Source organism: Lemur catta, chromosome 9, assembly GCF_020740605.2.
Source record: "Lemur catta isolate mLemCat1 chromosome 9, mLemCat1.pri, whole genome shotgun sequence".
In the NCBI taxonomy this organism is placed as follows: Eukaryota; Metazoa; Chordata; class Mammalia; order Primates; family Lemuridae; genus Lemur; species Lemur catta.
In genome coordinates this window covers 62,740,823-62,765,349 of record NC_059136.1, presented here as the reverse complement: position 1 = coordinate 62,765,349, position 24,527 = coordinate 62,740,823, and the positions used below count along the sequence as shown (strand labels likewise).

At 35.8% G+C, this 24,527-nt stretch overlaps 1 protein-coding gene across 2 annotated transcripts in view; it reads right to left on the bottom strand.

Annotated features, from left to right (window-relative positions):
- Positions 1–1,438: 1,438 nt before the first annotated feature.
- The window catches only part of VIRMA (vir like m6A methyltransferase associated), a 66,400-nt gene continuing 43,311 nt past the window's right edge, over positions 1,439–24,527 (bottom strand). Inside the window, exons 17-24 of one of the 2 annotated variants that reach the window (XM_045560756.1) lie at positions 20,103–20,235; positions 9,192–9,344; positions 8,598–8,758; positions 7,823–7,919; positions 5,620–5,786; positions 4,479–4,810; positions 2,788–2,931; positions 1,439–1,764 (exon numbers count right to left, since the gene is read on the bottom strand). In XM_045560756.1, coding sequence (XP_045416712.1) covers positions 1,610–1,764; positions 2,788–2,931; positions 4,479–4,810; positions 5,620–5,786; positions 7,823–7,919; positions 8,598–8,758; positions 9,192–9,344; positions 20,103–20,235 — 1,342 coding nt within the window. In that variant the 3' untranslated portion in view covers positions 1,439–1,609. The remainder of the gene's footprint in view (positions 1,765–2,787; positions 2,932–4,478; positions 4,811–5,619; positions 5,787–7,822; positions 7,920–8,597; positions 8,759–9,191; positions 9,345–20,102; positions 20,236–24,527) is intronic. The other variant, XM_045560757.1, reaches the window with a different exon arrangement.

The window sequence follows — 24,527 nt, the reverse complement described above, 5'->3', positions numbered from 1 at the left end:
AACCTATTAAGTTTCGGGATTAAAGGGAGTTTAGGTTATCTTAGTGTTATACTGAATGTATGTTCCCCAAAATTCATATGTTGAAGCCCTAATGTAATGGTATTAGGAAGTGGGGCATTTGGGAGGTAATTTGGCTTACATTAGGTCATGAGGGTGGGAACCTCATGATGGGATTAGTGCCTCTGTAAGAGGAAGACACACAAAAACCCTCTGTCCTCAAGCATGCACCACGGAAAGACCATGGAAGCACACAGCAAGAACAGGAACAGGACCCTCCCCAGAACCCAACCATGCTGGCACCCTGATCTCAGACTTCCAAGTCTGCAGAACTGTAACAAATAAACTTATGTTGTTTAAACTACGCAGTCTATGGTATTTTGTTATAGCAGTTCGAGCAGACTAAGGTACTGAGGTTTTTTGAGGCCACTAGTTATGAAAAATTTTCCATTATCTTTCACTTAATCATGAAAATCTTTAGAGCTGACCTTTTCTTTAAGGTGTTTTCCTAATGATCAGAAACCATCTTTTTACTCACAAATACTTCCCCAAAACAAAGAGTGACAAAAGTATGGAATAAGACTCATACAACTCCTTTTTTGTTTAAGAGAACTCTATATTTTATGCCAGTTATATAGGTTCAGTGTGTTAAGACATATCTTGGGGGAAAATATGGCTACTTTCTCAAAGTTATAAGCTTTACTTCTATATATAAAGTCCAGCTTTTATTAGATGTTTCTGATTCCCAAAATAATAGTATTATGATATGACTCATTTCAGACTTTAAATAATTGCATAATAAAATGGTGTCAGTGGGTCCAAAGCTGAAACACAAAGTAAGTTCATATTTCTTTCTAACATGACGGAGACGAGTGGTTTGTTTCTTTTGGTACAGCCATGGTTCTCAAACTGTGTACCAGGGCACCTTAGTAAATCAACATGTATGTTACAGGATATTTTAAATTTTTGAGGGAAACATAGCAACACCTGTTGGACATCATATAAACTACTAGGTTCGAGGTAGTTTACATTTTCAACATTATATTATATTCTTTTCTATGTCAGCAATCTTTCTAAAACTGAGTTTTCAGCAGTTTGATAAAAAGTACTGTGCAAGAAGCAGAGTGGAATAGAAAATGATACTGATTCCAAGGTTTGGAACATTCTGCAGTGTCTGCAATTACTAGTGGTGATGACATAAAATTCTTATTAAGTTGTTGGGCCTAATTGCTTAATGAAAAGAAGTGTTACATATTTCTTTTGGCCTAGGTATGCTGTGAAAAAATTACTAAGACACTAAAGGGTGTCATGAGGTGAGAAAGTTTGGGAACATCTGTTTTAGGCAAGAAAAATACAAAACAGATCATTTAGTTTTTCTCTTTCTACCTAGAAATTTTCTAAATAAATAGTCATACAAAAAGGGGAAAAATATATACAAACATACATAAAAAGTTTGGATTTTTATTGAAATCTCATTAGGTATCAAACAAAATCTGCTTTCTTCAGATAAAAATATTCTCTCAGATGTATCCAGATAACTGCTAAGTCTAAATTGGTCCTTCAATGTCTTATTTTATTTTTATTGTCCTTAGGAAATGTTCATATACACTTTTTATCTTGTAAAAGAACGTACATGCCGACCTCTACCACTGCCTCCACTAACAAATTTTCCTCTTGAGCCTCCACTGCCGCTATTTGCACTAGCCCAGGAAGGTCCAAGTCCCCCACGACCTCTAGAAGCACGGTCCCGAGGACTTGGACGGTAGCCTATAAAAGAAAGAATATAGTTTTTAGTTCCAACATCCTTTCCTTTCCCACTGTATAAATATTAATCCATGACACTGAGCTCAAACCAAGAATTACTCTTTTAAAACTCACGTGCAAGCTCTGTGAATGTACTAAAGATTACTGAATTGTACACTTTAAACAGATAATGTGTATGCTATGTGAGAATCATATCCCAAATTAAACTGTTATTTTAAAAAAATGTACATTTGAAACTAAAAGCTACTTGTGATGAGCAAATTCTGGACTTGATACAGTAATGTTTTAGAAAAATGAGGTTATGTATTTATATACCAAAAACAATACTATTAACAAAAAAAGAATATACTATGTGAATAAAGATATCTCTGTTATTAAAATATTCTGTGGTCAGAAAGGTACTTTAAGGATTGTATTTCATTATTGAAATATAAAAATAGAGCACATCACCATGAAACTATCCAGATTATACAAACAGTTCAGAATCTCAAATTATGATTATTTTTATTGAAGATGTACATTGGCCATTATTCAAGGATATAAACTTTAGCATTTTAAGCCTGCATTCCAAAATATTCTCTCCCAGAATGAGAGTACAATTGACCGTTGAATAATGCAGGTTTGAACTGTGTGGGTCCACTTTTATGTGAGTTTTCTTCTACCTCTGCCACACAAGACAGCAAGACCAACCCCTCCTCTTCCTCCTCCTCCTCCTCAGCCTACTCAGTGTGATGATCTTTATGATAATCCACTTCCACTTAATGAATAGCAAATATATTTCCTCTTCCTTATGATTTTAATAACATTTTCTTTTCTCTAGCTTACTTTATTATAATAATACAGTACATAATATATGTGTTAATTGACTGTTTATATTATCAGTAAGGCTTCCAGTCAACAGTAGGCTATTAGCAGTTAAGTTCTTGGAGAAATGCACAGGGTTCAACTGTACATGATATGCAACAATTTGAAAAGCAGGAATTCATTTCCTTTCTCTCAGCAACATCAAGTAATAAGGATACATACCTGTAGAACTAAGTGGTCGTAATGGTGGAAGAGGACCCCTGTTAAAATTGCTCTGGCCTCCTCGACTTTCATTGTAATTCCCTCGAGGAGTATTCTGAGCACTCCAACTGGAGCCTCTTGTTCCTTCCCGACGACTGTAGTTTCCTAAACACAAACAACACTATCAAAACCTACTTTTTGACAACTTCACTTGGATTAACAAAGATTTGACAGGTTTTTCTTTATCTTTAAAAGTCATAGGGCCAGGCACATTGGCTCATGCCTATAATCCCAGCTCTTTGGGAGGCCAAGGCAGAAAGATCGATGGTTTCAGGCCAGAAGTTTAAGACCTGCCTAGGCAACACAGCAAGACCCCAGTCTCTATGAAGAAATTAAAAAATTAGCCAGGCGTGGTGGCATGTGCCTGTAGTCTTAGTTGCTCAGGAGGCTGAGGTGCGAGGATTGCTTAAGCTCAGGAGTTGGAGGCTGCAGTGAGTTATAATTGCACCACTGCACTCCAGCTTGGGTGACTGAGCAAGACTCTGTCTCTGGGGGAAAAAAAAAGTAATGGAAGAGAAACTGAAATTAGGTAAATTGAATATACTACATTACTACATCGTGGGCAACATCACACAGTGGTTAAGAGCAGAGGCTCTAAAGCCAGACTGCCACGGTTCTATCACTTATATTTATGTGTCCTGGTCAGCTCACTGACAATTTTCTCTTCTGCACAGTGGGGGTACTAAGAGAACCTACCTCATGAGGATGTGAGGGTATTATATGTAAAGTGCTTATCATAGTTCCTAACACATCTAAGTGTTTGCTATTAATGTAGACTCCTGTTCTCTCTCACTCCTACCCTCTTAACTCAGCAGGTATGAAAACATGTCATCAATCACTAGTACAGTATAATTTCTATAAATATATAATCAGTTTCTCAAATCTTGAAACAATTTAAAACAGATTAAATGTAACATTAAGAAGTAAGCAGATTATCCTAGCACTCTGAGAGGCAGAGGCGGGAGGATCACTCAAAGTCAGTAGTTCAAGCCTGAGCAAGAGTGAGACCCGTCTCTACTAAAAATAGAAAGAAATTATCTGGACAACTAAAAATATATATAGAAAAAATTAGCCAGGCATGGTGGCGCATGCCTGTAGTCCCAGCTACTCGGGAGGCCAAGGCAGGAGGATCGCTTCAGCCCAGGAGTTTGAGGTTGCTGTGAGCTAGGCTGACACCATGGCACTTTAGCCCAGGCAACAGAGCGAGACTGTCTCAAAAAAAAAAAGAAGTAAGCAGATTAAGCAAAACAATGGTGAACTACACAGAACAATTTTAAGGAAATTGTGTGTGGGTTTTTTTTTTTTTTGAGGAGGAGGAGGAGGAGGAAGGAAAGAGAAAGGGAAATTGTTGATAAGTATAATTGTGAAAATAATGTATGGATGTTACTCAGAAAGAATAAAGTTCTCAATGTAAAAAGGAAAATAATCAGCCAAGATTTCTTTTAAATTCATCACTAAAACTGCAATTTATCAAAGGTTAACTTAAAAAAAAAGGTTTCTTCCTTCTATCCAATTGAGTACCATGCAAATAGTACCACTAGTTTAGAGACAGCTTAACTATAGTAAAAGGAAAATACATCTGAATCTCTTCCATCTGAATCACCTTCATTCAATATTGTAATATTCCAATATTCTAACCCATTAGTCATTACCTTTTGAAGCAGGTGGTGTGAAAAACCTATTCTGACTGTGGAAAGCACCCCGTCCTCCTCGATTGCCTGAAAATCCACCACGAGAAGAAATCTTCTGTGATACTTTGAGTGGTCGTTTTGGTGGAGGTATTCCATCTTGAGGAATTACTTCTTTACTTTCAGCTGCAACAAAGTCATCCACATGCATAGATGGTGGCCTACTTGTGTTCTGTTTTCTCTGACGAAAAATATCATGAGGTCGTATGCCCTGTCCAAATCCTCCCCTGCCCCTTCCTCTTGGTGGTGGCACAACATGAGCTCGTTTGGCAGGTTCAATGTATTCAGATTTTCCACTAATAAAACAAAAACACTCCATGAAAAATTGTTCTTTTTTTCAAATTTCCAGTGAAAATATAATAGTCAATCTTTACAATACTGTAAAATAGGTTTCAATTTTTTCTTATTCTAATTCTATTAACTTTACAAGCATCTATCTTACTGTCTGGGATAGTCCAACAAACTAGCTAAGAATCATACTCACATTTTATTGTTATGAATAATAATGTTTCTAAATAATCCAGTTCACTTCCTATTCAAGCCTTCTAAAATCTCAATAAAAAACAATATAACAAATGTACTGGGTATATCCTGGTTAAATTATTATCTTTAAAAAAGAAATCCATAGCTGGGCGCGGTGGCTCATGCCTGTAATCCTAGCACTCTGGCAGGCCGAGGCGGGTGGATGGCTCAAGGTCAGGAGTTCGAGACCAGCCTGAGCAAGAGTGAGACCCCCGTCTCTACTAAAAATAGAAAGAAATTATATGGACAACTAAAAATATATATATAGAAAAAATTAGCCGGGCATGGTGGCACATGCCTGTAGTCCCAGCTACTTGAGAAGCTGAGGCAAAAGGATTGCTTGAGCCCAGGAGTTTGAGGTTGCTGTGAGCTAGGCTGACACCATGGCACTCTAGCCCGGCAACAGAGCAAGACTCTGTCTCAAAAAACAAACAAACAAAAAAAGAAATCCAAATAATATTCATGATTCAAGTGATTTGTCAATTTCCTTTTCTGTTTAATAGTCATGTGTCCATCTTAAAATACATTAACATAAATAAGCTTATATGACCACAATCAAGATCTTCAGTAGAATAAATTTTACCTTGAAGTAATAAAAGTCTCATGCTTATGCTTCCCAAGTTTGAATCCTTTAGTAGTTTTGGTTCTTCCTGGAGATGATGGTTCTGACAAAAATGAGCGCTCTAATTCTGAGTGCAAATCAAAATCACTACAGCATTTTTCGGAGAGCTCAATTAAGTCAACCTTGACCTGTAGTCATAAAAACAAACAAAATACATTTTAAATGTAACTACTAATGTAACATTTAACTACAGAAATTCTTATTATTTGACTCTCATAACAAATAAATTACAGATCTACCTCTATCCCTCATCTTTCCGAAAAGCAACATGTTACCAAAAAACCAAAACACCAACAAAAAACCCAAAAAAAAAAAAAAAACCAAAAAAAGAAAAAAAAAAAAACTTAGGAATTCAGCTACTTTTTTTTTTTTTTTTTGGTGGCATTCTTTAAAGCAGGGCTATTAATCTAGGAGACCTTTGCTGCATAACATGGAACCTAGCATTCCTTGTATTTCTCTATGTAAACTAATACTGTCATATCTCTAGAACTTTTCCAAAAGAATCTGAAAATAACAGCCTGCCAGCCTTATATAGTCAACATTTCTGTTATAAAAAAATTCTGTGCCACAGATTGTCAGAAGCTCTATGCATTTATGAGTTTGCAACCAGGTTTCACATCAGAGAAATCAAAATTCAGTTTGCCTAGGTTTTATTCAAATGTATCAAATTTAAGAGACCTAAAATTTCTCTAATACATGTAAGGTTACAATTATTATTGCAAAACAGTTGTGATTCAGCTTACAGTTATAAAAAATACAACTTTTAATAAATATTTTAGATCTGTGCTGCCCAATATGGTAGCCACTAACCACATATGCCTATTTAAATTATTTATTAATAAAATTAAATCAAAATATGGAAATGTCCAAAGGATATTTAAAAAAAAAAAAAAGAAAAATTAAATCAAAATAAAATTCAGTCCTTTAGTCATACCAGCCACATTTCAATTGTACAACAGTCACTTGAGGCTAGTGGCTACTGTATTGGACAGGGCAGATTATAAAACACTTCCATTATTGCATAAAATTCTACTGGACAGCACAGTTCTAAAGAATCATTGAACAATTTACACTAAAAAGAAATTCGAGGCCGGGCGCGGTGGCTCACGCCTGTAATCCTAGCACTCTGGGAGGCCGAGGCGGGTGGATCGCTCGAGGTCAGGAGTTCGAGACCAGCCTGAGCAAGAGTGAGACCCCATCTCTACTAAAAATAGAAAGAAATTATCTGGCCAACTAAAAATATATATAGAAAAAAAAAATTAGCCGGGCATGGTGGCACATGCCTGTAGTCCTAGCTACTCGGGAGGCTGAGGCAGTAGGATCGCTTAAGCCCAGGAGTCTGAGGTTGCTGTGAGCTAGGCTGATGCCACGGCACTCACCCCAACCCGGGCAACAGAGTGAGACTCTGTCTCAAAAAAAAAAAAAAGAAATTCGACACACTAAATATACCTTAAAGGTGAAGCATTCTTTTAGTTTTATTGCACAAGATTAACACTAGCACATTTCTTTGATCATGAAAAGAACCAATATACGGTACAAAAAGATTTTTAAAAATGTTAATTCCCATTCATACTATATTATAAAAAATATATTTTCTATAAGCTCCCAAACTGAGAACAGATACTCACCATTCCTCTCCTTAAACTCAAATGTAAGAATGAAGTTATTTTGTGTGATACTTTTCCCTAATCTACGTACTACCGATATAAGAAAACAAACTGCTTCAGAGAACTTACGAAAAAATGTAATTTTTCCCTTAAGAGTCATATTCTCAAAATATAGATGACTGTCTAGGAAAGAAGCAAAACAAGTAGCATAAAAAACTGAAAGGCCAGGCGTGGTGGCTCATGCCTGTAATTCTAGCACTTCGGGAGACTGAAGCAGGAGCATTGCTTGAGCCAGGAGTTAGAGGTTGCAGTGAGCTGTGATAAGGCCACTGCACTCCAGCCTGGGCAACACGGCGAGACCCTGTCTCAGAAAAAACCCCAAAACTCGAAGTTTTGGATGCTGTTAAGAGAGCAACTGGCATAAAAATAATGTTGAAGTGACCCCCAAGTAGAGTGTAGCAGCCTTATAATACGTATAATGGTAATAATACACAAAGAAACACAAAAACAACAACAATAAGTTTTTCCTAAATATTTAGTAATAAAATCATTTATACCAAGTCAAGATCTGTATCAATCTCTTCTGCCTGAAATGGAGTAAACCACATAGATTTCAATTGATCATCCATGACATCAGCTAGCACATATGCAGTCCTAGAATAAGAAAAGCATTTGGTAAAAAGCAGAATTCCAAAATCAAATATTTTAGCTTCTTTTCAAGTACAATGTATGGAAGGCACAATTATAATAAATATATGACCCTCTGAAGTGTTACTAAAATTAACACTTTAAAAAAACTCCTTCAAAAAGCTATTTGAGAATTAAATATCCTTAAAAACCAGTAACTTGGAAACTAATCCTGCTGTGACAAATTCTGAACTTTCTGTAAAATAAAACAAAGCTCTGATTTTATTTCCAAAGGCAAGTTTACTGCACTATACCAGTCTGTACAGAAACTGCTCATATTTAATTTTTCTAAGTACAGAGACTAATTCTATCATGTTGAATGATCATTATCGCTACAGTGCTTCAAAGATTAAGAGGTATATATCCTTTAGACCAGGGATCAGTAAACAACAGTCCATTTTGCAAGGCCTGTTTTTATATAGCCTGCAAGCCAGGCATGGTTTGTATATTAAGGGAAAAAAAAGGAAAGAAAAGAAAAGAAAGAAACAAAAAACTATAGAAGAATATGCAACAGAGGCCTGCAAAGCCTAGAATTTTTACTATCTGGCTCTTTACAGAAAAAAAAAAAAAGTTTACTGACCCTCTCCAGACTCTAGCCATTATATAAACAATATCTACTCAATCATAAAACATTGCTTGTTTTACCTATTGTTAAACAGATTCTGGAGAGATTCTGGAGCTGAAAGTACTGGTTCTATATCCTGGTCACTGAGAGGTAAAGGATCGCCTGATGACTCCAGCATCTGCTTAAGTCCAACTACATTGTCCAATAAAGAATCCAGATTGTCATCATCTTTTGAATGTTCCTAGATACAAATAAAAGCAGAGTAAGAAAGTGAAGGTAAAATTTGAACACTTATGCCCATAATCTACTGACTCTTTAGTTGAAAAGGCTATTAAATTTGGAACACTATCCAGAAATTATCAACTTAACATTAAACATTGAAATAAAACAAACACCAAATACACTAGTCATTTTATTTCTAAGCAGCAGCAGCAGGGGACACCATGCATCCAAAGAAGAGACAATTCAAAAAGGCTTCATTTTACTCTCTAAGATTGATAAATAGCATGGAAGATTTCACTCCAAATTATTAATTCAATGGGTTTTTTGAAATGGTACAAATAACCAACTAAGGGTTCACTATATTTAAAAAGGTCACTACGAAATACTTGTACTAGTCAAATTGAGAAGAAAATATGTCTCAGGAGTGCTCTATTTTTGTTTTTCTTTTTTACCAAAACAAGCTTCTCTAGTTCAAGGAACAAATTTTCTGGACTTTCTTCTTTGCTTTGTAGAAGCTGTTTTAACTCTGCAGCATTAATACTCATCGTCCGTGTTGGATGAGCTCCCTCTACTTCCATGAGACCACTATCATCTCCACAACATCCCTGTAAATGTCACACACAAATTAAATTTGAGAGCAGAGAAATTTGCACAGATGCTTCCAAACATTCAGATATTTAAGCCAAATGCTGCAATCTTCCCTTCAATGTTTGCTTTTACATCAATGGAAATGGCTAGTTTTAAGAAGGATTTAGCTCAAAGATGAAATAAGTTTTCTTTGAGTAAGGCTCACAAAATAAATAGGTAAACACATGTATTTAATTTACTGACACTAAGATTTCTCAACAAAAACATCCAATTGCAAATACACTGGCATTTGTAGGACATGTAACATACTGATGATGCTCAAGAGTTAATAAAATGCTTGCTATAACAAAGAACTGACAAAACCTGAAATTATCCTTCTGAAGATAAGGAAAACAATTATTTTCTACTTTTAAAAAGTATGCTACATAATAGAATAAATTTTGGAGTGATAAAGTTCAATACAAGAAAATCCTTCCGGCAAAATAAACCTTGGTTCATGTTAATAAAACCATCCGTGGTGTCATGTATGAAAGAACACTTACGGTAGAGAGTCATATACCTACCTAAGGGTAGTTTCGTATCTTTACAACACAGTCCTGTTTTAAATGACTCAAAATGAATATGGTCTCTTAGGAGTAGGACTCACAAAATAAAAGTGTACACACAAATCTGGATAAAGGATTTAGTACTTTTTAAATGGGCATAAAGAATTAAAATTTTGTTTGGAGTTTATACCATTTGTCCTATAACCAAGCAAATGTCAACGAAGGCTGAATGAAAATTATTCTTAACAAAATCCCACTCAAACTGACACTGTGCCAGAAGTACACCTGCTCCTTTCAGAAAACATTAGATTGAGGAAGGGATTTACACTGTGTTAGGAATACAATTTTAATGAGAAATCCAATAAACATTCAGTATTTAAGAGTTTTATTTGCTCCATTGAGAGGTGTGGGTAGGTTAGTAAGTGGTCTAGCCTGTGCTTTATTTAAAAAAATAATAATAAAATAAGTTAAAAATAATCAAAGTATACAAACAGGAACAGATAACGAAGAGTTCTCTTTAAAGAGACTGTCCTCTAAAGGCTGAAAAAAATATTACAAGACAACTACAGACCACTATTTCTCATAAACACAGATACAAAAATCGCAAACAAAACATCAGCAATTACGAATCAGCAATTAATAATGGAGCCTTGTATACATGGGATTTATCCCATGTATACAAGGCTGGTTCAAAAATCTAAAATCAATTAATGTAATCTATCACATCAAAAGGCTGAAGAAACCACATGATCATATTAATAAATGCAGAAAAAGCATTTGGCAAAATCCAACACCCATTCATGATAAAAATTCAGCAAACTAGGAATAGCGAGGGGAACTTCTTTAACTTGATAAAAAACATATACAAAAAAAAACCTACGGCTAACATCACCGAATGGTGAGAAACCAGAGCTTTCTTGCTAAGATCAGGGACAAGGTAAGAACATTCCCTCTGGCCATTCTTTTTCAACATTGTCCTAAAGTCCTCACTAACGCAGTAAGACAAGAAGGGAAATAAAAGGAAAACAGACTGGGGAAGGAAGAAATCAAAATGTCTTTGAATCCTAATGTAAACTATGTACTTTGGGCAATATTTATATGTCAGTGTGGATTCATAAACTACAACAAATATATCACTGTGATATGATATGTCAATAGTGAGGGAGTTTGGGTGTGGGGGCAGCGGGCATATGGGAATTCTCTGTACCTTCCAATCTATTTTGCTAAGAATCTTAAATTCCTCTAAAAAGTTAAGCCTATTTAAAAGACGGGTGGGGGAAGCCAGTGGAAGAAGATCAAGGTCACTAAAGTTTATTGACACAGATTAAAAGGAAAAAAAAAAACAAAGTATTGAGGGGACAGACAAAAACTATGAACAAATTAAAATACTTGGAATGATCTAAAATTTTCATTTCTCTATACTATCTTTTTTTTTCATTATTATGTACAGAAATAGTTTTGAACAAAATAAAATGCTTTTTAAATTCTAATTCAGTCTAAAAGTAGGCTTAGGAAATCTAGGGCCAAACTGAGCACATTTCTAAGTTTTCTGTATATGTATTACTGTGATTAGTAATGAAGTATTTTAAGAAGATTTAAAAAACCATAATCTACATTGTTGTTTTAGAAAAATGGAAATTCTATCATATTTGTGTATGACATTATTTCAAATTTCCTCATTCATTTGTCAAATACTTCAGCTATTATACTGTGTAAAACACTACACAAGTACTCTCGGAAAAAGCTATTAAAACACAGTCTGTAACTTAACTGAGACAATATTCAGAAAGTGGGATACGAAATGGTAACTAGATATATAAATGATCTAAAAACCAGAAATATGAGTAACATCTGAGTACAGAAGGAAAAGTAATCTCAAAAGACTTTACAAATTGGGATGCATTAAAACAGGCACTGATGGACAGATTATAGTTTGACAAAAAAATAAATAAATAAATAAGAGAAGAACAGAGACATACCAACAAGCTAAGAGAAGCATGACCAAGGGGAAAAAATAAAAGTAGATTGAGATTTATGGAACAATGGTATAGTATAAAATGTTTTCTAAGGGAGGGATAGTGGCAAAGGTGGCTTTTTGGCCAGATAGTGAATGTTCTTGAATGCCATGCTAAAAACTTCAGAATTTATCCTACAGATACTAAAAGTTATTATCTTTAGGAAGATATGAATTCACAGGGAACTATTCAGAATATATCAAAGAAGTAAATGTTTGGAAGGAAACTGGAAGGAAGACTGATACAATACTCTGCAAGAAAATAAAGATCTAAAAATTATTTTTAAGAAAAGAATGAAATACAAATTCTGGAGTGGAAAAATACAATAACTGAAATGAAAAATTCACCAGAGAAGTTCAACAGCAGACTTGGAGCTGCCAAAAGAAAGAATCAGTGAACTTGTTGTTAGATCAAGTGAGATTATCCACTTTAAGAAACAGAAAAAAAAAGAAAAGAATGAAGACCCATAAACATAGCTTCAGAGATCTGTAGGACACCATCAAGATCGGCAACATATACATAATAAGAGTCCCAAAAGAAGAGGAAGGAAAGAGCCAGAAAGAGTATGTGAAGAAATAATGGTTGAAAACTTTCCAAATTTAAAGTATTCATTTATACTTCCAAGAGGCTCAACAAACTCCAAGTATGTTAATCTCAAAGAGATCTACACTCAGATACATAATAATCAAACTGTTAAGAGCCAAAACAAAGAATCTTAAAAGTAGCAAGAGTGAGGTGATGCAACACATAAAAGGGATCCCCAATAAGATCAACAGCTGATTTCTCATCAGAGCCCACGGAAGCAAGAAGGCAGGAAGATATATTCGAAGTGCTGAAAGAAAAAGACTATCAACCAAGACTCTTATAACCACCAAAATTATCCTTCAAAAATGAGGGAGAAATTAGGACATTCCTGGATTTAAAAAACAAACAAATAGAATTTTTCACTAGCAGATTTACACTACAAAAAAATACGACAGAAAGTCCTTCCAGCCGAAATGAAAGGACATTAGACAGTAATTGAATCCAAGTGAAGAAATAAAGATTAACTACAAAGGTAAATATAAAAGATAATACAAATATATTTTGTTTGTAACTCTTTTCTTCTATGTGAATCAAAAGACAATTGAATAAAGCAATTACTATCTATACTGTGTGGATGGGCTCATAATCAATAAAACTGTCATTTATATGACAATAACAGCATGAAGGAAGGGGGAAGAAACAGAACTATATTGCAGTAGTCTTTGTATACTTTTGGAATTAAGTTGGTATTAATTTGATTTAACCTGTATTAAGTTAAGATGCTGGCCAGGCGCGGTGGCTCATGCCTGTAATCCTAGCACTTTAGGAGGCCGAGGCGGAAGGATCACTGGAGCCCAGGGTTTCAAGACCAGCCTGAGCAAGAGGGAGACCTTGTCTCTACAAAAAATTAGAAAAATTAGCCAGGCATGGTGGCATGTGCCTGCAATCCCAGCTACTTGGGAGGCTGAGGCAGGAGGATCGCTTGAGCCCAAGGGCTTGAGGTTGCAGTGTGTTATGATGACATCACTGCACTCTAGCCCAGGCAACAGAGTGAGACCCTGTCTCAAAAAACAAAAACAAAAATGTTAATTGTAGTCTCCAGTGCAATCAGTAAAAAAAAAAAAAACTAAGGAAAAAAATTAGTAAAACAACAAAGAAGTTAAAATAGCACAGTAGAAAATACTTGTTTAATACAAAAGGCTCATGGAAATAAAGAGAAACTAAAAAGACATAAGATATACAAGACACAAATAGCAAAACTACTAAACATAAATGAATTGAATATGCCAATCAAAAGAGAGATTAGCAGAATGTAAAAAATTATCTAACCTATATGCTGTCTACAAGAGACACATTTAAGATTAAAAAACACAGGCCGGGCGCGGTGGCTCACGCCTGTAATCCTAGCTCTGGGAGGCCGAGGCGGGTGGATCGCTCGAGGTCAGGAGTTCGAGACCAGCCTGAGCAAGAGTGAGACCCCGTCTCTACTAAAAATAGAAAGAAATTATCTGGCCAACTAAAAATATATATACAAAAAAAAAAAAAAAATTAGCCGGGCATGGTGGCTCATGCCTGTAGTCCCAGCTACTCGGGAGGCTGAGGCAGTAGGATCGCTTAAGCCCAGGAGTTTGAGGTTGCTGTGAGCTAGGCTGATGCCACGGCACTCACTCTAGCCCGGGCAACAAAGTGAGACTGTGTCTCAAAAAAAAAAAAAAAAAAGATTAAAAAACAAAAACAGGCTGAAAGTAAAAGAATAAAAAAAAGTGTAGGCCGGGCGCGGTGGCTCACGCCTGTAATCCTAGCTCTGGGAGGCCGAGGCGGGTGGATTGCTTGAGGTCAGGAGTTCGAGACCAGCCTGAGCAAGAGTGAGACCCCGTCTCTACTAAAAATAGAAAGAAATTATCTGGCCAACTAAAATATATATATACAAAAAATTAGCCGGGCATGGTGGCTCATGCCTGTAGTCCCAGCTGCTCGGGAGGCTGAGGCAGTAGGATCGCTTAAGCCCAGGAGTCTGAGGTTGCTGTGAGCCAGGCTGATGCCACGGCACTCACTCTAGCCCGGGCAACAGAGCGAGACTCTGTCTCAAAAAAAAAAAAAAAAAAAAAAAAAAAAAAGTGTATACCGTGCAAACAATAACCAAAGCAGAACTGGAGTTGGCTATACTAATATGACAAACATTTAGACAAAAGTTATTATTAGAGACTAAGAAGGAAACATTTTATGATAATAAAAGCATCTGGAAGACATTATAAATATACATGACACTGACAATAGAGTCCAGAGATACATGAAACAAAAATTGGATTAGAGGGAGACAATTCAATAATAATTGGCAACTTCAGTAACCCACTTTCAATAGTGGACATAAGTAGGCAGAAAACCAACAAAGAAATAGAACGTTTAAACAACTATAAATCAACTACTCCCGACATCTGTGTAGCATTCCACCAAACAGCAGCAGAAGACATAATATTTTTAAGCACATGGAACATTCTGCAGGGTAGATCAGATGCTTGGGTTGTAAAACAAGGATCAATAAATTTAAAAGGATTTAAATCAAATAAAGTATACTCTCTGACCACAATGTAATGAAATAAAAACCAATAACAGAAGGAAATTTGGTAAATTTGGTAAATTCTTACATGTTGAAATTAAACACACTCCTAACAGGACAAAGAATAAATCACAAGGGAAATCAGAAAACTTTAAAATGAACACAAAATAAAAACACAACACACCAAAACTTATGGGATGCAGCAAAAGAAGTGCCCAGAGGGAAACTGACAGCTAAAAATGCCTACATTAAAATAGAAGAAAAGATCTCAAATCAATAACCTAACCTTCCACATTAAGAAATTAGAAAAATAGCAAACTAAACCAAAAGCAAACAGAAAGAAGAAAATAAATATTAATGCAGAAATAAATGAAACAGAGAAAAGTAATAGGAAAAAAGTTGGTTATTTGAAAAGATCAACAACACTGACAAACCTCTAGCTAGACTAACTAAACAGAGAACAAAAAAGAGAATACTCAAATTATTAACATCAGGAATGAAAATGAAGACATTATTAACAACCTTACAGAAATGAAACAGTTGAAACAGTTTAAAAAAAGATCCAATAAACAACTGCATACCATCAATTAGATAATGAAGATGAAGGCAGAGAAACAAATTCCTAAAAAGACACAAACTGACTCAAGAAGATACAGAAATATTAAGTAAAGCAACCAAATTAATATATTAAAGAAAAAAAAACTTCCCCCAAAGATAAGCCCAGACCTAAATGGCTTCACTGTGAATTCTAACAAGTGTTTAAAGAACTAAACAATCCTTCACAACTCTTCCAAAAAGTAAAAGAAGAGGGAACACTTCCAAGCTCACTTAATGAGGTCAGAAAAGACCTCTTTTGAATATACACACAAGAATCCTCAATAAAATAAAGCAAACTGAATTGAGCAACATATAAGGATCATACACCAGGACCAAGTGGGATTTATCCCAGGAATGCAAGGTTGGTTAAACATGCAATAATCAATGTAATACACTATTCAATAGAATATGGAGAAAAACCAAATTACCATCTCAATAGACTCAGAAAAATCAGTTGACAAAACCCAACAACCTTTCATGATAAAAACACTTACAGTATGAATAAAATGTACCATCCTCAACTTGCTAAAGGGCATCTACAAAAATCCCATAGATAACATATTAAGTGGTGAAAGACTGAAAGCATTCTCCCTAAGATCAGGAGCAAAACAAAGATACACAAAGATCCTAGAAATTCTTGCCATTTCTATTAAACATTGTCCTGGAGATGCTTGTGAGGGAAATTAGATAATAAAAAGAAATAAAAGACATCTAAATTGGAAAGGAAAAAGTAAAAACATCTCTATTTGTAGATGACATGATCTTATATACAGAAAATCCTAAGAAAGCCACTCAAAAACTATTAGAACTAATCACTGAGTTCAGCAAAGTTGCAAGACACAAAATACAAAAATCAATTGTATGGCAGGGCGCAGTGGCCACGCCTATAATCCCAGCACTTTGGGAGGCCGAGGTAAGAGGAATGCTTGAGGCCTGGAGTTCCAGATCAGCCTGGGCAACACAGTAAAACCTCATTTCTACAAAAAGTTTTCAAAAAAATTAGCTGGGTATGGTGGTGTGCGCCTGTAGTCCCAGCTACTCAGGAGGCTGAGGCAGGAGGATCGCTTGCACCCAGGAATTCAAGGTTACAGTGAACTATGATCAGGCTACTGCACTCCAGCCTGGGAAACAGCAAGATCCTGCCTCTAAAATAAAAAAAGAAAAAAAAAAAACACAATTGTATTTCTAAACACTAGCAATGAACAATCCAGAAATGAAATTAAGAAAACAATTCCATTTACAATAGCATCCAAAACCTCCACCACCCCTACATACCAGATATGACACTTCCCATACCAGGGCCATAAGTGTAACAAATGAGGTACAAGCCTTGTACACTAATGACTACAAAACATCATAGAAAGAAACTAAAGATGACCTAAATAAATGGAAAGACAGCCTACCATCTCCATGGATATGAAAACTCAATACTGTTAACAAAGTAATACTCCCAAAATTGATCTACAGATTCAACACGGTTCCAATCAAAATCCTAGCAGCCCTTTTTGCAGAAATTGACATAAAGACAGAGATTAGTGGTTGGATTAGTGGTTGTCAGGGACTGAGGGAAAGGAGAAAAGGGGAGTTTCTGCTAATGGGGATGAAGCTTTTTTCTGAGGTGATAAAAATGTTCTAAAATTAGATAGTGGTAATGGCTATGTGATTTTATGAATACACTGAAAAACAATGAATTGTCAGTTTACAAGGGTGAATTTTATGACATATGAATTATAATTCAATAAAAATATTATTAAAAAAGAAGGAGCAAGGCCGGGTGTGGTGGCTCACGCCTGTAATCCTAGCACTCTGGCAGGCCGAGGCGGGAGGATTGTTGGAGCTCAGGAGTTCAAGACCAGACTGAGCAAGAGCGAGACCCCATCTCTACTAAAAATAGAAAGAAATTATCTGAACAACTAAAAATATATAGAAAAAATTAGCTGGGCATGGTGATGTGTGCCTGTAGTCCCAGCTACTTGAGAGGCTGAGGCAGAAGGATGGCTTGAGTCCAGGAGTTTGAGGTTGTTGTGAGCTAGGCTGATGCCATGGCACTCTAGCCTGGGCAACAGAGCAAGACTCTGTCTCCAAAAAAAAAAAAAGAAGGAGCAAGAAGGAGAAATCTATGGTAATGGGGAGTGAAAACATAAAATAGAGACTGAAGTATGAAAGGTTTTGTGCATAAAACTGACAAGAATGAGCTACTGTTGAAGATGATGATTATGAGGGAAAGTTGGTTACTATTTCATGATTTCTATCTTGGAGGTCAGGGAAGATCAACAGTATGAAGGTAAGGCATATAAAACATAAAGTTTATGGGGAAAACAAACAATTTGATTTTGGATAAAATTTGGATAAAATTCAGAGATTTTATCCATTAGCTAAGGGCACAGAGACTCATAAAAAAAGAAGAGGGAAAAGGAATCAGGAAAAATACTAGGACAGGATCCAGGTCATAAGTACAGATGAAGCGATGTAAGGATATTATTTTCCTCTAATTAAGGAAGGAAATAACAAATTAGAAAGGACAGGGAAGGAATCTAGGGGGTAGTAAAAGGATTTAGAGGTTAAAAAGGATGGCCTTGATCTTCTCAATGAAGGAGGTGAGAAAAGGAAATGCACTGATGAGGGATGAATTAAAGCATTAATTAGCAATCATGAGGGCCCAGCAAATTGTAGATAACATGAATGAACACTAGTTAGTTGTTTTTGATCAGAAAATGTTTAACTGATGACATGTGTAAGAAAATCTGTCAAACTAATATGTTAATAACCTGTCACTTAAGGCCGGGCGCGGTGGCTCACGCCTGTAATCCTAGCACTCTGGGAGGCCAAGGCGGGAGGATCACTCGAGGTCAGGAGTTCGACACCAGCCTGAGCAAGAGTGAGACCCCCGTCTCTACTAAAAATAGAAAGAAATTATCTGGCCAACTAAAATATATATAGAAAAAATTAGCCGGGCATGGTGGTGCATGCCTGTAGTCCCAGCTACTCGGGAGGCTGAGGCAGGAGGATCACTTAAGCCCAGGAGTTTGAGGTTGCTGTGAGCTAGGCTGATGCCATGGAACTCACTCTAGCCCGGGCAACAAACCAAGACTCTGTCTCAAAAGAAAAAAAAAAAACAACCTGTCACTTAAGATCTAATGAAACTAATGAACAAATACTCTTCCATCAAGTAAAACTCTAATCTCTTTAGGGCAGCATAGGTCTACTGTTAAATATATCAATCTTTCAGAATCAGAGTATCTGGTAAGTGTAATCACTTTAACAAACTAGATAAAACAGAAAACAAATAGTAATTTGCCAATAAAGTTGGCAAGACAATAACTACAAACATAGCAGTCCGGCAAGAAGGACTTACTGAATTAAATATTCTCAAAATAAATTACAAGCATTAGAAAGAACACACTAAACAGTAAATTTATTTTTCATATGAAATCCCATGTATTTATTTTAGTAATAATATATTAAATGGGTCCTCTACACCTCTCCCCAAATAGAAATCTTAAATATGAGCTGAATTTCTTAAACCAATGTTGACAGAATACATACTGATCCATAGGGTGTGTATACACACACACACACACACACACACACACACAGACCCACAGGATATGTACACACGCACAAGTATTTCACAGGTAATACATCTACACAAAGCTGGATTGCTGGATTACACTGCAGCAAAGCACCCCAGAACTTTTTAGAGCTCTTAATATACTAATGTGTATAGTTGATGTGTACTAATGTGCATATTTCCAAACTTATTTGACCCCAAGCAAGTTTTTAAAGGCTGGCATATTTTTTTTAAACTTTTAACTTTTTAAAATAGAGATGGGGTCTCGCTATATTGCCCAGGCTGGACTAGAACTACCGGGATCAAGCAATCCTTCAGCCTCATCCTCCTGAGTAGTTGGGACTATACATGTGTGCCACTGTGCCTGGCAGGGCATGACAATAACTTCTGGAATTGCGCCCATAATATACCATGATTTTTGGAAAATACTAATGAGAGAAGTCTTAATTAAGATTTTAAGAGTGGGAAAAATAATCTTTAATTCATATATCTATAATGGATTCAAAATACTCTAGCATAATATAATAAACTTTTTAGTCACCCCAAAATCACAATATCCAAAACACAATCAGTAAGTGCTTAATTAAATGACAAGTAAATAATTGAGAGACTCAAAACTTGACTGTCCTGAATTACCCTAGCAAGGTAACGCAATGTCAGGAATTATAAAAAGAAGGCACTATGGTAGTATTTTTACCTATTTAAGTTGCAAAGTCATAGGGTACTGACAAATTAATGATGCCTACTAAATTAAAGAAAAGTTCAATATATTCTACTCTTAAACATTGATTTTTTAAAAATTAATCAAAACCCTGTATTTATAGTGAGGCAAACAGCAAAAAAAAAAAACAAAAAACAAAAAACCACTATTCTGAGTTCTAAGATAATTTTGAACTGGTTTTTTCACTTATGACAAAGTTTGTAAATTTAGGAAACACCAAGTATATATACACACATACACTTACCATTGTGTCAGAGTTAAGAATTTGTCTCATAAATTCCAAAAATGAAGATGCAAGTTCTCCTGTGTCCTTACTAAAAGTGCTGACCACTCGTTTCAGTAAACTATGCAGAGCACTACTATTTTTCCTTAAAGAACTATAAGTAAAAAATAAAGAGATATTGTTTAAAATATGAGCATATAAAACTAGTATAAGAAATGAACTATCTCAGTTCAGACAGAATAAAATTTAGTCCATCATTTTAAAAACTGTAAAAAGTACTTTGGTGTGTCTGTCTACACAAATAATATAACAAAGTAGTATCTATAGTTACCAAGTCCTTTTAAAGCTAAGCTTCAAGCTCTTAAAAATCTTCCCCCAAATAATAAATTTATAATACTTAACAAGAAACTTACCATTTCTCTAATTTTAAACTTTTTATAACCTGAGGATTTCTCTAACATAAGGACATTATAGCTATCTCAGAAGCCTGCCCAGAAAGCCTAACTTACATAACTACTACAAAGAATAACTATCCTTATGACATTGTAAAATGACAGAAGGAAATGGAGGGTAGGGAGCAGATGTCAGCAAACTTTTTGCATTAAGAATCAGATGGTAGGCCGGGCGAGGTGGCTCACGCCTGTAATCCTAGCACTCTGGGAGGCCGAGGCGGGTGGATCGCTCAAGGTCAGGAGTTCGACACCAGCCTAAGCAAGAGTGAGACCCCCATCTCTACTAAAAATAGAAAGAAATTATCTGGCCAACTAAAAATATATATAGAAAAAAAATTAGCCGGGCATGGTGGCGCATGCCTGTAGTCCCAGCTATTCGGGAGGCTGAGGCAGTAGGATCAGCTTAAGCCCAGGAGTTTGAGGTTGCTGTGAGCTAGGCTGATGCCATGGCACTCACTCTAGCCTGGACAACAGAGCGAGACTCTGTCTCAAAAAAAAAAAAAAGAATCAAATGGTAAATACGTTAGACTTTGCAGACTTTTACGCAACTCAGTTTATCTTTTATACACAACAGTAGTTTCAGTCACAACTACTCAACTCTGCTAGTGTAACGGGAAAGTAGTCTAACTCAACACATAAATGATGCTGGCCTGTGTTTACAAAAACTGGCAGCAGACTGGATGTGGTTTTTAGGCCAGTTTGCCAACCCCTGATATAGAAACATTTCAGTGTTAAACGATCACAATATATATCTAAAATCTAGACAATACACAGTCTTGCTAAAATTATTCTCACAGTTTTGAGTTGATCAAAAGAGAATTTAAGGGCAAAGTATTGTAATGTTCAATTATGTCCTTTAAGCTATAACGTAATTAGCCAAAATGGAAGTAAGTATGATATTAACACTAAGCTTGTGGTGTCTATATTTGGAAAATTGGTTAGATTTTGAGATCCCATTATACAAGACTTTGGTAATGTAATATAAAAGGAAGACCAAAAAGATTCCCAGCTCTTGACAACTTTATCACCGAATAAAATGGAAAGGTACAACAAACAGAAATGAGATTAAATACAAAGATAATACTGTCAATGGAAAAAGCATGGGTTCAAAATTGGACCATAATTACCAGCCACTGCATACAATCATAAGCAAGTAAGTCATACTTCCATGGTCAATAAAAGACTAAGGCCTAATACATAGCTATTAGAATGTCTAAAATCAAAAATCTGTCAAAACCAAGTTCTGGTGAGGATGAGGAGGAACTAGAATTCTAACACACTGCTGGTGGAAATGCAAAATGGTATACCTACTTTGGCAAACAGTTTGGTAATTTCTTGTAAGGTTAAACATACACCTACCACATGACCCAACAATCCCATTCGTACTACCCAAGAGAAATGAAGATTTAGGTTCACACAAAAAACCTGTTTGCAAAGGTTTATAGCAGCTTTACATATAACCACCAAAAATTAGAAACAACCCAGATTGCTGGAATTTAGTCACCAATAAAAAGAACTATTGATTCATGTAACAAACTTAATGAATCATAAGTGCTTTTTGCTAAATGAAAGAAGCCAGACCCAGAAGTGTACATGTTGTATAATTTCATTTATATGACATTCTATAAAAAGCTAAAGTATATGAAGAAAATTACATCAGTAGTGGCCAGTGTTGGATAGAGGGGTTGTATAAAAGGGCAGCATGATAGAATGTTGGGGTGATGAAACTACTTTGAATGGAATAGCAGTGATAAACACATGACTCTAAGCATTTGTCAAAATCCACAGAACTGTACACCACAAAACATAAATTTTACTGGATACAAAATTTTTCCAAAAATCAATCAGAATATGAGGAAAAAAATAAGAATACAGACTATGACAAATAAACCTAACTGTATTACAAATGAATCATGTAATCAAACAGAAGGAAATAAGGACAGTGCTATGCCTGGATATAGTAAAGCTAAACACAAAGAACTGCATACAAACACTGTAGTCTAGTTGCTTAATTTGTTTCTCACAGGAGTATGGGTTGGTAATTAGTTAGAAACTACTACTTCATTTGTATACTAGGGCTAAATAAATAGGTAAGTATGTCTATAGATAATGAGAGCTGAGTTTCTCACTGTAGGAGAACAAAGCTACCAAAAAGGGGGAAAGACGAGAATCAACTTCTGGTATTGGATCAGAGTCAAGGTATTAGTATGAACTTATTTTTAAAAATAAATACATGAGAATTAATAGATTTATTATTTGAAAATAAATTTTATTTACTAATAATTTAATTTTAAAATAAATTTATTTTTACTAGATTTATCTGTTTTTATGTAAGCAAAATGTAAAAAGAAAGTATATGTGTGTGTATACGTGTGTGTGCATGAGTTAGGGCACATAATTTCACAGTTCTATCCAATTAGAGAAACACAAATCAGTAATACCCTAATAGCAATGCACACTCAGAGCCCACATTCTGGTTTCTTTTTTTTTTTTTTTGAGACAGAGTCTCACTTTGTTGCCCAAGCTAGAGTGCCGTGGCGTCAGCCTAGCTCACAGCAACCTCAGACTCCTGGGCTCAAGTAATGCTACTGCTTCAGCCTCCCACGTAGCTGGGACTACAGGCATGTGCCACCATGCCCAGCTAATTTTTTTTTATATATTTTTATTAGTTGTCCAGCTAATTTCTTTCTATTTTTTTAGTAGAGACAGGGTCTTGCTCTTGCTCAGGCTGGTCTCGAACTCCTGAGCTCAAATGATCCACCCATCTCGGCCTCCCAGAGTGCTAGGATTACAGGCATGAGCCACTGCGCCCCGCCCCACATCCTGGTTTCTAAATATTCTCCAATAAAAGGAATCAGGGTTCACTGGAGAAGAAGTTGATCTCAGGGCTGAAACAGGGAAAATACAACCTGATCCTGGAACACCTTGTAGTACTAGAAATAAGAAAGTGGTTTTTAAAAAATAAATTATTAATTAAAAAAAGATAGGGCATATGAAAAGGGTACAGCAGCTAAACCTGAAAGATCTCCAATGGCCAAAGTTGGAACAAGTTGAGCAACAAAATAAAAAAGAATAGTACCAGATTATTATACAATGAAAAAATTAACATCTATGAATCCATACTGATATAAATATACCTGAATAAATACATGAAGGAGAAGCAACAACTCTTCCTTACAGAAGGAAAATTAATATTGAGAAAAAGGAATGAGGGAAATAGGAAACTACCATTAGAACATCACAGTAATAACTGCCACATCTTGCCAAAATCAATACTGATAGGTACTAAAATTGGCAGATTAAAGTTTTTGGCAGAAAAAACTTACAAGATGTTTGGATATCCTAATGTCTCAAAGCCTATTCTCCAAAATATTTAGTAATTTAAAATGGAAAATTATTAAGTTTGCAGTGCAGAATTCTGGCATATAGCACTTCAACCAAGTGATCAAGGTTAATATCAGTAATAGATATCAACATCATGTATTTCCTTATATGATGGACTGAAAAAGGATTGCCTCTGTGGTATCCTCCTAATATAGCATATAAGATCAATCTAATCATGAGAAAATATCAGACAAACCCAAATTGAGGGACATTCTATAAAACAACTGACCAGTACTCTCCTAAAAAGTCACGGTCATGAAAGACAAGGAAAGGGGAGACAAAAGATGCAATGTAATGTAAGGTCCTATCTTGGATCCTGGAATAGAAAAATACATTAATAGAAAAATTAAGGCCAGGTGCAGGGGCTCATGCCTGTAATCCTAGCACTCTGGGAGGCTGAGATGGGAAGGCTGCTTGAGGCCAGAAATTCAAGGCTAGCCTAAGCAAGAGCAAGACCTCCATTTCTATAAGAAAATAGAAAAATATTAGCCGGGCGTGGTGGTGCATGCCTGTAAGCTGAGGCAAGAGGATCGCTTGAGCCCAGAAGTGTTAGGTTGCAGAGCTATGAGGAGGCCACCAGTGCACTCTAGCATGGGCAACAGAGCAAGAC